Below are 15,378 nucleotides of genomic sequence, written 5' to 3'. Positions count from 1 at the left end.
TGAAAATAGCAAAGGCATGCTGCACAAATCAGTATGTGCAAAATACCAGTGTCACATCCTTGGTCAAAGTTTTGGAATGGCGATCACTACAACAGAGAAGGGAGAAAAATAGACTGACCATGTTCTATAAAATATGGAATGAATGGTGGGAATTGACAGAAATAAGTACTTGGTGCCCTCTGGCAATGACAACACATGGTAGCCATCCACACAAATTACAAAAACCATTTGTTTTCAAGACAGTGGGCGGGATTTTCCACACCCAACCGCCACTGTGATCTTCTGGTCCCGCCACAAGTCAATGGACTTCTGGCTGGGACCATAAGAAGTAGTAGGAGAAGTAGGCCATTTGGCCCATCGAGAATGCTCCGCCATTCAACGAGATCATGGCCAATCTGATAATCATCAACACCACTTTCCTGCCTTTCCCCCATAACCCTTGATTCCCTTACTGATTAAAAATCTGTCTATCTCAGCCTTGAATATAGTTAACCACCAAACCTCTACAGCCCTCTGCGGTAAAGAATTCCACAGATTGACTAATCTCAGAGAAGAAATTCTTCCTCATCTCTGTTTTAAATGGGCGCCCCCTAATTCTGAGATGATGCCCTCTGGTCCTAGACTCTCCCACAAGGGGAAAATAGCCTCTCAGCATCTACCCTGTCAAGCACCCTAAGAATCTTATATGTTTCAATAAGGTCACCTCTCAATCTTCTAAACTCCAATGAGTACAGGCCCAACCATCTCAACCACTCCTCATAAGAAAATCCTTCCATCCCCAGGATCAACCTAGCGAACCTTCTCTGGACTGCCTTCAATGCCAGTATAACTTTCCTTAGATGAAGGGACCAAAACTGTTCACAGTGTTCTAGGTGTGGTTTAACTAGTGCCTTGTATAATTTTAGCAGACTTCCCTATATTTATGATCCATTCCCTTTGAAATAAAGGCCAACATTCCATTTGCCTTACCTATTACCTGCTGAACTTGTACGTTAGCTTTTTGGGATTCATGCACGAGACCCCCAAATCCCTCTGTGCTGCAGCTTTCTGCAGTCTTTCTCCATTTACATAATATTCAGCTCCTCTATTCTTCCTGCCAAAGTGCATAACCTCACATTTTCCCACATTATATTTCATCTGCTGAGTTTTTGTCTATTCACTTAACCTGTCTGTCCCTCTGTAGACTCTTTGTCACCACTTGCCTTCCCACCTATTTTTATGTCATCCGCGAACTTGGTGATAGTACATTCATTTCCCTCATCCAAGTCATTAATATATTGTAAATAATTGTGGCCCCAGCACTGATCCCTGCGGCACTCCACTAGTTACAGGTTGCCATCCTGAAAACGCTCCCCCCGGCCCGTATCCAACTCTGTTGTCTATTAGTTAGCCAGTCCTCTATCCATGCTGATATACTACCCCCAACACCATGGGCTCTTATCTTATTAAGTAACCTTATGCGTGGTACCTTATCGAACGCCTTTTGGAAATCCAAGTATGTTACATCGACTGGTTCCCCTTTATCTATCCTGCTTGTTACCTCCTCAAAGAATTCTAATAAATTTGTCAGGCATGATTTCCCCTTCATGAAGCCATGCTGACTCTGCTTGATTATATTATGTATTTCTAAATGCTCTGCTATTACACCCTTTATAATAGACTCCAACATTTTCCCAATGACAGATGTTAAGATAACTGGCCTATAGTTACCTTTTTTTTGTCTCCCTCCCTTTTTGAATAAGGGTGTTACATTGGCAGCTTTCCAATCCTCTGGCACTTTTCCAGAATCCAAGGACTCTTGGAAGACTACTGCCAGTGCATTCACTATCTCTGCAGCTATTTCCTTTCATATGCTGCCCGCGACGGGGCCAGAATATCCCGGCCAGTGTATCAACAATCTTTCTTCCTAACGGCAACCCCACAATGGAACAAGCTGCCTAAAGAAGTAGGCAGAGCTCCATCACTTGAAATCTTCAAAACCCATCCTTATGTATTTATTTTATTCTTTCACAGGGTGTGTGCATTGCTGGCTAGGCCAGCATTTATTGCCAATCCCTAATTGCCATTGACAAATTGGCGGTGAGCCATGTTCTTGAACTACGGAAGGCCATCTGGTGTGGGTACACCCTACATGCTTTTAGGAAGGGATTCCAGGATTTTGACCCAACAACAGTGAAGGAACAGTAATATAGTTCCAAGTTAGGATGCTGTGTGGCTTGGAGGGGGACTTACAAGTGGTGGGGTTCCCATGCATCTGTTGTCCATGTTCTTCTAGGAGTTAGAGGTTTGGAAGGTGCTGTCTAAGGAGCCTTGGTGAGTTGGTGCAGTGCATCTTGTAGATGGTACATACTGCTGCCACTGTGCGTCAATGGCAGAGGGAGTGAACATTGCAAGTTTTGGATGGGATGCCAATCAAGCAGGCTGCTTTGTCCTGGATAGCATCCAGCTTCTTGTGTTGTTGGAGCTGCACTCATCCATGCAAGCGGAGAGTATTCCATCACACCCTGGACTTCAGCTTTGTAGAAGGTGGACAGGCTTTGGGGAGTCAGGAGGCGGGTTATCCTCTGCAGAATTCCCATCCTCTGACCTGCTCTTGTAGCTACAGTATTTCCTTGGCTTGTCCAGTTCAGTTTCTGGTCAATGGAAACCTCCAGGCCGTTGATAGTGGGGGATTCAGTGATGCTAATGCCATTGAACATCAAGGGGAGATGGTTAGATCCTCTCTTGTTGGAGATGGTCATTGCCTGGCACTTATGGTGCGAATGTTACTTGCCACTTATCAGCCCAAGCCTGGATATTGTTCAGGTCTTGCTGCATGCCGGCTTTCTTTGCTCCTTGTACAAGCACGCCCAAGAATCTTTGGGCATCAACACGTAAAAGTTTCTCATCTTTTAATATTCTGCTTTTTTATTCTTACGACCAAAGTGAAAAACTTCACACTTCCCTATAGTATCGTCCATCTGCCATCTTGGTGGCCACTCACCTAACCTGTTTATATCTTTTGCAGCCTCTGTGTCCTCCCTGCAGTTTACCTTTCCACCTAGCTTGGTATCATCAGCAAACTTTGATGCATTATTTTCTGAGTCCTCATCTAAGTCATTATGTCATTAACATAGATTGTAAATAGCTGAGGCCTCAGCACTGATCCTTGCAGAACTCCATTATTCACTGCCTGCCAACTTGAAAAAGCCCTGTTTTTGCACACACACTGTTTTCTATCTATTAACCAATCCTCTATCCATGCTAATATATTACCCCCAACTCCATGAGCCCTTGTATTTCCTAATAATCTTTTGAGTAGCATGTTATCGATTATCGTTTGGAAATCCAGGTATATTACATCTACAGGTTTCCCTCTATCTACTCTACTAGTTACATCCTCAAAAACGCTAATAAATTTGTCAAACAGGATTTCCCTTTAGTAAAACCATGTTGACTTGTTCTAATCATACTATGCTTTTCTAAGTGCATTGTTAAGACTTCCTTAACAATAGATTCCAGCACCTTTCCGACAACTGATGTTAGAATAATTGGCCTGAAGGTCACTATTTTATTTCTCCCTCCTTTCTTGAAAAGCTGTGTAATATTTGCCAACTTCCAATCTAGCGGGACCATTCTGAATCTAAGGAATTTTGGAAAATCATAGCTAGCACGTCCACTCTCTCTGCAGCTCTCTCTTTTAAAACCCTGGGGTTTAGGCCATCAAGTCCTGGAGATTTGTCAGATTTTAGTCCCTTAAGTTTCTCCAAAAAAATCTCGGATTATATCAACTTCCCTTATCTCCTCACTCTTTTTAGCCTCTGGGTTGTCATCTATTTCGGGTATGAAACTTGTGTCCTGTGCTGTGAAGACAAAATGTTAGTTGAATGCCTCGGCCAATTCCTCATTCCCCATAATAATTTCTCCTGCCTCTGCTTTTAAGGGACTAACATTTACTTTAGCTACTTTCTCCCTTTTTATGTACTTATAAAAGCTCTGACAATCTTTTTCTATATTCCTGGCTAGTTTACTCTCATATTCTATTTTTCCTTTTATGAACTTTTTGGTGGCCCTTTGCTGGTTTCTAAAACATTCCCAATCCTCAGACTTGCTACTGATTTTAGCAACATTGTATGCCTCTTCTTTTCATCTAATACTATCCTTAACTTCCTGAGTGAGCCACGGATAGGTCCTTCTTGCTGAGTTTTTGTTTTTCAGTAGAATGTATTTTTGTTGTTTCCAACTGTTCATTTACCTCCATACCTTTTAGTCTTATTTATCCAATTAACCTTAAGCCAGTTCTCTCCTCATACTTATATTCCCAATTAGAAGTTTTCATTATCAGACTATTTCAGCAGGTCAGACCTGGTTTAGCTAGCGCTACCCATAAACATTAGCGAAACACAGGTATTGGTCTATGATGCTGGCACAATTAAAGCAGAAGCAGAAGGTCAGCTGAACGAAAGAAATAGAGGGTTCATACTCAACATATGAAAAAATTTCAAAAAGCAAACAAATGTTTATGCCAATCTACATTATTTTCGCTGCTTTATTCTTACAAAGGTGTACCAATAGCAGAGCTCCAGAGTGTCTGAATTACAGCACTACAGTAGATTGGTGCAAGATTTCAAATAAAGCTTGTCGGTTCCAGAAAGCCACACGCTGAATATCTGCAGGAAATAAGAAATCTGCTAGACAATGAGGCTTCCTGGCAGATTGAGAAGTGAGTTGTTTACGTCAAAACCTAATTAATGACACAAGGCACAGTCATTTTATTTTTTAAATCATGATTCAATTTGCCAAGGAAACAGACAGTATTTTGTTAAACAGGAAAAGCACTCCTGTGGTGTATTACAGCTTCAGCCCAACACATGAAAATTTAAAGCAACGTAACACTCGGAAATGGAGGTCAAATGTTGGATAATCTTTGCCAAAATTCATATTTGCCAATGCAGACCAGACAAGACAAACTAAATCCCAGTATCCAACAGCAAAATAGATTTATTACGAGATGCGAGAAACATATTGTTGTTATCCCAGCAGCAAAAGCCTGAATGAAATCATTGAATTTTATGCTGTTATTTAGACAGACTGCAGTTATATTGCACATCATTTTTCTTTTATTACTTTTAGGCACTGAACCTCATGTTGAAATCCCTCATGCCCTCACCCCTTGCATTTTTGCAACTTCCTTGAGCCCTACAACCCCTCGTCTACAAACAATTATTTGTCCCTCTGACTCCGGCCTTTGTGCATCAACCCCACACTTTCCCCTGCTTCACCCCAAAAATGGGTCCATGCTTTCAGCGGCCTAGGACCCATGTGGAATTCCCTGCCAAAATTTATTGGCTCTTCACCTCTCTGTCCTCCTTCAAGACCCTACCTGGAACTTTTCTGGAGATCTTTTGGCCACCTACCATAATATCCTTTGATCAGCATCCATTTACTTCTCATTACATGGAGCTTCTTAGATGGGTAAAGTTTTTTTTCTACATTAAAGACATCATATCAATGCAAATTATTCCAACTTCTAGGATATTGCTGCATCATACAAACATAAGCAAAATTTGGAAATGTTATTATCTGCGGGTTTCCATTATCTAGCGTGGAAAGGCACCTCTCCATTATGGGGGTGCTATAGAAAATATTTTGCCTTCATCAAACCCAAATTTTAAACAGAAACATATTTTGTTTCACGTCAATCAATGCAGGAAATGCATAAGGTGCTGATGAATGTGCAAAATACCAAACAAAAGCCATGATATCATTATATTAAAAAAAATCTTTGTAAAGTGTTGGAAACTCACCTGAGCCCATTCCTGGCCTAGATTCAGCACTATGCTGTCAGCATTTGTCCCAGAGAGGCCAAAGGCCAGTCTGATTTGGGGCTTCAGGGCATTTTAGCATTCTAAATATGAGCTGCTGGTGTCTGCTGTGCTTTCACAGGCAGCTCTCAATTTTCAAGTGCTGAATGTTTGGTCATTTGCCTCACTTATTTTTCCATTTTTCACATCAATTATGCCATGACCTCTCTGTATAGACTTTACAATTGGTGGTAAATTAGGGGTAGTTTAGTGTAGTAAACTTCTCCCCAGTAAGAAATGTTTGGGCAGTCTCAATCCAATTTCACATTGCACCCACACATTTGGGAGAGAGGAAAATCATACCATCTGATGGATTCCAACACAAGTCCTGGAGATCAAATGGTAGCATTTTAATCCTCTATACCCTCTTCCCTGCCACTCCCCACCCCCAAAATATTCTTGGTCAATCAAGATACTAGATCCAAAAATATTATGGGTAAGATTCTAAACAGTCTCCTTTCTTTTCTGTTATTAACAAGTCTTTACTTGTGTCCTAGCAAAGGCCAACCCTGTGGTCAGAAATCAGGGTGGTAAAGTTAGAGTGACAACTCCTTTTCTTGTAGAGATCAAGGAGCTTTCGATAGGCCAGACATGTATCATCTGTTAGTCAAACACCATCAGTTAGTGAAGAATGTCTGCTGTCAGAATGAAAGTTAGTTCATGTTATAGGCACTAATTGAGCAACAAAAGAGGGGAAATCAGAAGATTCTACTGGTAATGTATTTTCTACAAGTGGAATAACTGAGAGTTTATAGGATGTAGGACACGAGTCCTCCGTCAGCCTCGAGATGCATATAGTAACAAGCACTATACATAGGAGCTAGCACCATCAGAATCTAACAAGACAAATTACTTAAATAGCAATTATACATCATACATTCATTGCTTGCTTAAAACATTTATTTCAAAATATATCGAAGTTTAATCAAATTACCTGATGAGCCAATTCGTGAGCTATCACCACGCTAATTATCTGTTTGTCCAGTATTGATGCAGTCTCTTCCCTGTAGAGGAGTGTTAATTCTCTGAAAGTGATTAGGCCCCAATTTTCCATGGCTCCTGCTTCAAAATCAGGGACAGCCACCAAATCTAGGAAATGAAAAAAACTTTAATCCAAGATATTCCAGATGTGAATACATTACAGGCAAATGTAAATATTTAATAAAATAACGAATGTCATGCTTTCCAAAATTTAGTGAGCTAATCTCCACCTAATAAACAGAGCAGAATTTCAAAATAAATGATTTTGTTTTTTTGACAAAACCAAAATATTACAGATGATGGAAATCTGAAAAAAAACACAGAAAACAGAGAGAATGCTCAGCAGTCAGGCAGAATTTGTGGAGAAAGAAAGATCAGAGTTAACGTTTCAGGTCAATGATCTTCCATCAGATTATATCAGTTTGGGCTTCTAGCCCATTAGGTCAAGCAGCATCTACAGATGAGATTTTGTATGTATCGTCCTCAGTTTAGCATTCAAATCTGCTGATGACCCTACTGTATTCCACAGGAACAGGGGCACAGCTGTAGGTAAGGTAAAATATCAAGCGACATAAAAGGGAGGGAAAAAAGGGATTGAGTTACAGACCAGCCATAATCAAAATCAGGCTTGTCCAATGTACAGCCAGTGGGCCAGATGCGGCCGTGAAGCCACTCTATGCAGCCCCCAGAGCCAGGTTTCAAAATGCCGGTCGAAAAGGTAAGATCTGCATGGTGCTGCTCTTCTAATCACAGGCCAGTTCTCTCCCACATTTGCTGCAGACAAGCTCACTAGTGAGTGGGTGAGGGGGAAGCGCGCACGCGCAACAGGCGGGGGGAAGGCCGAGGTCATGTGCGGGGTTGGGCGGAGGAGGGCGAGAGCGTGTGCGAGGGTCAGGCAAGTGCGGGAAAGTGCAAGGGGGCAGGCAAGGGTAAGAACGTGCAGGGGGGTGGGCAACTGCAAGAGTGTGTGTGTGGGGGGAGGGCGAGAGCATGCAAGCTGGGTGAGTGAGAGAGAGTGCGGGTGGGGGGCGGCGGGGAGGAGGTTGTGTATGGAGGCAGAGTGTATCCATAAATCTGGCTCACTCCCAGTATCTGGGTTCTCATACACCCTTACTCTCACTCACCATCATGCACTCTCACAGTGGGTGATGGTCAGTGAGCACCCTGAACCTGGGAGCGAGCCAGACACACACACACTCACCCCACTACCCTCTGATACCCATCTTTATTTATTACTCATTGTTTTTTTTGCTCAGCAAGTTGTTTCTTTTCATACTTTATTTTTAAAATTCATGTTTAATGTTGTGCCAAACTTCATCTTTCTGAAACTTGCTCGTCGGCTCCTTGTGTGATTTTGAAATGTGGCCCCCCCTCCACCCCATGCATAAAGGTTGGACAAACCTGATCTGAATGAATGGCTGAACAGACTTGATGAGTTTATTTCTGTTCCTATGTTCAATACTACACCATCTTTTCATAGGATTTAAAATTATATTTCACAATGTTGCACGTCAAATACCCTATGTGCTGACATTTTGTTGATTACCATTTTTTTAAAATTAAAACTTTTCTTACCTATGTGGTCACTATCTTTACTTTAAAGTTTTACATGTGCAAACAACTACAATACAGAATAGTTCTGAGTTCCCACATGTGAACTGATCAACTGATTTCTTTGACGGGTACGTGGTTTGAAAAGCTGATCAAAAAAGAACATGAAATTTGATATGGCTTGGAACAGAAAATGATAGAGTTGATGTCCTTGCTTCATTGACAACTACAAGAACACACGCAAAGACTCTATGTTGATACAACTTTGCCCAGCAGACTGTCACCACCCTCTGGGTAAAGATAATTTTCCTCACATCCCCAATAAACCTTCTGCCCCTCACCTTGAACTTGTGTCCCCCCGTGACTGACCCTTCAACTAAGGGGAACAGCTGCTTCCTATCCACCATGCCCCTCATAATCTTGTACACCTCGATCAGGTTGCCCCTCAGTCTTCTCTGCTCCAACGAAAACAATCTAAGTCTACCCAACCTCTCTTCATAACTGAAATATTTCATCCCAGGTAACGTCCTGGTGAATGAAAACAAAAAAGCCTACTTCCTTTCTACCTTTATAATTTTACCATGTTCATTGCATTTACTGTTTTTATTTGTATTTTCTTTGTCATGCTTGGGCTTCAGGTTATGACCCATATGCCTTTTCTGGATATAAAGAGAGACAAGGAACTCTCAGTGAATTCACAGTAGAACACAAAACAGTGCCCAGAAGTATTCTCTCACACAACAAAAAAATATTTCTTCTCAGTTTCATTCCAATATCAGTACCATGCTTAAAACAAGATGGGAAAATTAGAAGCTTGAAGCAGTTAAGCTGATTTAACACTTGCTCAGCAGCCTTTTATAAATTTGGCACTATAAAGTACGGAATAATCAAAAGGAGTTTCAATTGGAAGACAGAGTGCTGCCTGTGCAATCTTCTGCAGTTTCCTGATGTATTAAACCTGAGATAGCATTTACACAGGTACAATCTTAATGAGCCCTCAGAGGACTGAAAGAATTAATTCTGATTTTACCACAGGGCGTGATCAGTATGTGTGAAGGACCTGGGCTTATATGTGGTGGCTAGGAGAGATTTTAACTCAGGGTATCATTTTAATGTTCAGTATATTTAAGGAACGTAGCACCAATTTTCCATGGCTGCCATGGTTTCCACAGAAATGGCCCAACCTCTGGGAGAATGTTTCTCAGATGTCCTTGTGACAAAGGATATTGATCCCTGAGTTTGGGGGGTGGGGGGAAGAGGATATTCCAGCTGGGCCTGGAAAGGGAGAGGGGCTTGTGGGGATCATGGGAAGTGATCAGAGATAGTCCTTTGTGATTTAAAAGAGGTGATGTGAGATGGTAAGATTGAAGGAGTGGTCATGAAATGAGTAGGAGTTTAAGGTGGAAAAGGTCAAGAGGACAATGCTCATAAGTGGACAAACTTTCTGGAGGAAAATGCAGAGAAGGATTGTCAATTTGCTGGCAGAGTTCAAATGCACAGTGGAGGACAGGAAGGAAGTTATGAGATAAGTCACTACAAATGCGCCAGGTGGGAAAGTCAAGAAGAGAGATGAGAATGAGACAGTTGGGGTTGCTGCTCGTAAGGAGGGAGCAGCAGATATCTCAATGGGCCTTTCTGAGAAAGTCAAGAAAGGCACAGGAATGTAACTGTGAGCTTCTCTGGGGGGATTCAATCATGGGACTGTGGGGTGAGAGTAAGAAGGCAGAGGAATGAAGGAACAGAGGGGTGACATAGCTGTGATGATGACCAAATAGAACTTGAGCAGAATTGGCAACTCTCCCTCCCTGCCTGTAGCATGCCAAGACCTGCATTACTCATAAATTAAAAACCTGCTTTCTTCCTGCCATCCTGTTTAATTATGTTAATTTCAACAAAGAATACAAACCTGACCAAAGTGACAGCCGTTACTGCTGGAGCGCTCTCAGGCTATGTGTAATACAGCGCTGAGAGAATACCAACGACAAATTTAAACCCAACCCCCAAAGTAGGCGATTTCCCTCAAGCTATCCAAATGAGCTTACCAGTTTAGTGCTCAACAGGTAGTATTTTACCCCCTCAACCATAAAACAAAACTTTTCCAGTAGGACAGGTGTTGAGAAAATAATTTCAATTCAGACCCTTACAACTGATAGGAGTGAAGATTTTCATCCTATTGGTCTGTACTGACTTCATGCCATGCTCTGAGAGATGAAAGGAAAATGATCTGACTCACTGTACCATCTATTCCCTCGGCACCCATCCACATTTAGAACTGAATAGAATTCTGTTCAGTCTTTGTGAAATTCTGAAACAGCTGCATCTAGAACTGTAGCTCAGTTTCAAATACACTGCAGTAAAGAAGCAGCTTTCGTGAGCTCAGTTGGGGTCGCAGTTTCACAATTACAGTATCTATTGAAGTAACATTAAAGGATGTTAATTTAAAAGTTACAGTTGACATTCTGCAAAGTAATTTCCAACATGGAGAATTAAGCTTGAACTCCGAATGTCATCATATCCAATAGCACAAAAAAAGATGCTTGTTCTATTTAGCTGTAGATTATCAGCTAAGATGAAGTGTACTTGCATGGTGCCATAACAGGGTCAGGCCATGCAGTAACCCCTGCAAGTTCATACACGCACACAGAAGTCAAAGGGAATGTGGAAGGAATGGGAACATGAAAGGTAGACATTTTATGACTCTTCTGCTCACAAATCCAAATGGTGTTACCTCAGCAAACTCAAAACATTTCAGCGTTTTGATTTTGCCTAGTTTTGTTTTGTGAATTACATCCAACTGCTCCTTCAGGGCTGAAGACTTTCTTCAATATGATAACTCACTACAGATGGGTAGGGTATGCCTTTTAAGCATGCATGATGCACATGCATTCACAGGTTAATACAGACAGTATACTAGAACCTGAATGATCCCATTTAAATCTTCCAATGTTAGGGAATGCCAAAATTTAATGTGGAGGACAACATGTGACATTTGAATACTTCGCCAAGTTTCATCATGCAGTAGAGATATTTAGGGCTATTAACAATCTCAATTATAGACAGACAGCAGCAGCTTCTCCAGGCTTGATTAAAAGATGTTTTTATTCTACTTTACCTAGTTTCTCTAAGGGATAGGATATATTGAAGAAGTCCTCATAAAACTTCAGAAGCTTCACTGCTGCTTCTAACGCATAATGCATTTGATCCATCTTGTCAGGAACAGCATACACAGATACCTAGTCAAATTCAATGGAAGATGATCAGAAATACTAAAATAGAATTGTTTTGCCACAAGAGTTGCGTCACCAGAAAACCTCTTGAATGGGCTAAGCCTAAAGAATATTAGCCTTTTAAAGATAAGCTCTCATCTCCATGATGAGGACATCCTTGGTTGTGTAGTGTGGCAGCATTGTGCTAAGTTAGAGAGACAAATGACATAACTAGCAATACTGAGCATCAATGAGTCAATGTGAAATAGCAGTGAAATTGTATATCAGGATATGCAATCTTATGATTCAGTACATCCTTACTCTTTTATCCACAAGCCTTGGCAAGCCTATAGCTAATGGATCAGAGAAAAGCTTTGTACGTATACCAGATCCAGTTCACCATAGTGTTGGATAACTAGGCAACTAGTATGAAGAGGAGATTGAATGACTTGCCATATCCTTAGCTGGTCGAGCCTAGCACATGTGCACAAGACTCAGCCAAAAGTGATGAGTGGATATTTCTAATTGGCCTTCTCCTGAGGTCCTCATTATCAAACATATCAATGTCCAGCTAATTTGATTCACTTGACATGAAATTAAGTAGCTGAGTGCAAGGGGTGCTGCAAAAACTCTACTGCCATTGTCAGGGCCCAATGAAGATCTGTGTATAACAGCTAGCTGTTCCCCTAACCAAGCTGCTCCAATAGAACTATAGCATTGGTGAAAGATTCAGGTACATCCCATCAACAAAAACAAGAGAAATCCAACTTGGCCAATTACTACCTTATCAGTCTCCTTTCAAACATCAGTAAACTGATGCAAGGAGTCATCAGCAGTGCCTTCAAGCAACACCTACTTACCAATAATCTGTTCACCAATGTTCACTTCTGATTCCACTCTAGTCCTGACCTCATGACAGCCTTGATCTAAGGATAGATGCATGAACTAAACATCAAGGATAGGTGAAGGTAGCTGTCTTTGGCATCAAGGCATTCAACTGAGGAAGGCACCAAGGAATTTCAGCAAAACTTAAGTCAATGGGAGTCAAAGGGAAGCACCCACTTATGACTGGCATCTTACCTAGTGACAAGGAAGATGGTTGTGGTTGTCAAGGCCAGTCATTATAACTCCAGGACATTATGGCAGGAATTTCAGTGTCTTCCACCCAACCCCCCTCCAGTTCCTTTATCAATGACCTTCCCTCTCCATTCTACAGTCATGAGTGGGGCTGTTCACTGATAATTTTACAACTCCTTTGATAATGAAGTAGCCAATGTCATGTAGATGTAGGCTATCAAGTGGCATATTAAAGTTACAATACATAATTAGTATGTTCTGAACATCTCAAACAAGCTATGCTTCGTTGACCTTTAGCTGCACCAGTTCTCCAATATCAGTATCCTATGGATTATTATTCACCAAAAGTTTAACTAGAACAACCATAATAATGCTGTGCCTGTAAGAGGAGGGCAGCAGGTGGGTACTGTCCTCCTGAACCCTCAAAGTCTTTCTACCATCTACAAGGCTCAAGTCAGAGGTGTGATGGAATGCTCACTATGCATCTAGATGGATGTAGGCACAACTGTCAAGAAGTCTACCAGCTTCCAGGATTAGACCAGTTTGCTTGATTAATGCTTTTACTACTGGACTCAATGCTCACCCCGTCAACCAGTGGCTGTATTATGTACAATCTACAGAACGCAATACAGTAACTCAAAGTTAAGTTGTTAAGTTGTGACCTCTACCATCAGGAAAAACAAGATTAGCAACGTTGTTGGTACAGCATCACTTCAATGTCATGTATCACCTCGATTTGAACTATATTGTCCATTCCATCATCATTGCTGGGCCAGAGTCCTGAAACTCCTAGTTAACATTATTCTGGGATTACCATTAATACAACAACTGCAGTGGTTGAAAGAGAAGGCCCACTACCACTACCATGGAGGAATGGGGATAGTAAATAAATATAGCCTTTCCTCTACCTAAACAATAATAGGAACCACTAAAAAAAAATTAGGCACTTACCAGAGTTCCACTTGCAGTCTCCTGGCTGACATTCTTCAATTCAGCTACAATAAATGCTACCAGGTAAGTGCTCATTTTTACACTTTTCACAAATGTGTCTTGAAGCAGTCCATTGCCAACTGAAGTTGTGGAATCCTAAAACAGATTTCAGATATATATTGATAGTTGAAAACATCTGCAGCATTTTAATCATATTTTGAAATTTTAAAGAAAACTTAGCTTGCCAAAAGGAATACATTCTTTGCATTTATTTCATGCTGAAATTGGTAGTTTAGGTACAATGCTGGAGAATTGCAATCAGTTGGAGAACCAAATTGAAATCCACACTTGGAGAGGAGATGCAGCATCTTTTCACAACTGTCTGCAGATACATGCTGAAGCTCAATTTACGCCTCCACACCTCCACTTTATAGGGAAAGACCCAAAAAAAGAGATTTTTTGCTGTTGCAAAGCTGTTTTCAAATAGTACCTTTGGAATTCGATGGTTTTTTTGGGAACCCCCAACACATTATAGCTTTGAAGTCCCCGAGTTCTGTTCAGTGTTACAAACAGCAAGCAGTAACAATTCTTCACCAGCTTTAGGTTATTTTGGTGAACCTAGTGGCTGCCATATATAAAGCTACCACTCACTACATAGAGACACAGTCAAACTTAGGCAAACTCAAACTTTCATAAAGGTTAACCAAAATCAGATTTTAAAAAAAAGAGACTCCAAGTAGTCACAGGAGTTTAACCAATTAAAACAGCACAACCTGCCAGAGGATAAAATTTTACCACTGGTTTGGTCAGAAACACTGATTAATAGATTATGTAATCTAAGGCAAAGTGGAAAACACTTAAACCTCCAGTGATAAATCAAGCCTACAAAATCCCATTGGCAGCACCCTGGAGTATTACACCTTGAAGCAGAACAGCCTTTCTTGGGTATCAGATTAGAGTTCATAACTGAGCATAGAGTCAGTTCCCAAATCTCATTATGGAGTATCATCGTGCTGTCTGATAATTAGGCAACCTACAGATGTGTTTGAGCGCACAATGGGAACTTGTCTTGAGCATAGTTGAACAACACAAATCACCATGAATGAAAGTTTTTGGAATAAGCATCAAGGATATGAATGTATATTAACAAACACACTATGCACAGATACAGTTAACACATACAAAGGGTTCACCTAATTGAAGGCAAAAATGGTTAAAATTACAAAGAGGAGAACGGAGCTGTTTGTCACAGGAGGGCCGGAGGCAGCCCAGTTCTTCCACGGACACAATTAGTATTTGGAGTTTACCAGAATCAAAATAAATATAGAACTTGGCAACCAGTTGAAGAACCACTCAGCCAATTTTTGTACATGTGCCATAAACAGGTGCGCAGAGTGAGCGCACCGACCACACAGGGGGAATGATATGGCATTCGTGCAGAAGTGGAGGCACTCTTGCACAGATTCTTTTTAATGACCTTTTAATCACTCATCCAATGCCAGACACATCTAGTATATTGAGATTTGAGTCACCTCTGGTATTACAGTAGAATTGAACATTTAGTTACATCTTAGTGAAAATTGGTTGTACATTTGATTGTGAATTGCAATAAAAGCCTTCAATCTATTCCACATGCCAAAAAACCAGGAAACAATGATTTCCATTTTCATTATACCTGTTTGCCCTTTTAAAGGAAAGCAGTAACTAGGAACTCTAACAGAATTCCTCCCCATTCTATTTTAACCACTGCAATGCATTCTATTTTGGATCCCCCTATTTTCTGACAACCT

General features: G+C 41.0%; 1 protein-coding gene across 1 annotated transcript in view; it reads right to left on the bottom strand.

Annotated features, from left to right (window-relative positions):
* lnpep (leucyl/cystinyl aminopeptidase) overlaps nt 1–15,378 on the bottom strand; it is a 140,303-nt gene that overhangs the window by 76,175 nt on the left and 48,750 nt on the right. Inside the window, exons 4-6 of the mRNA XM_078565686.1 lie at nt 13,610–13,744; nt 11,488–11,608; nt 6,778–6,932 (exon numbers count right to left, since the gene is read on the bottom strand). Coding sequence (XP_078421812.1) covers nt 6,778–6,932; nt 11,488–11,608; nt 13,610–13,744 — 411 coding nt within the window. The remainder of the gene's footprint in view (nt 1–6,777; nt 6,933–11,487; nt 11,609–13,609; nt 13,745–15,378) is intronic.

The sequence above is a fragment of the Cetorhinus maximus genome, chromosome 2, assembly GCF_964194155.1.
Source record: "Cetorhinus maximus chromosome 2, sCetMax3.hap1.1, whole genome shotgun sequence".
Taxonomy (NCBI): Eukaryota; Metazoa; Chordata; class Chondrichthyes; order Lamniformes; family Cetorhinidae; genus Cetorhinus; species Cetorhinus maximus.
Note: the sequence above shows the minus strand (reverse complement) of the source record. Positions and strands in the feature narration are given on the sequence as shown.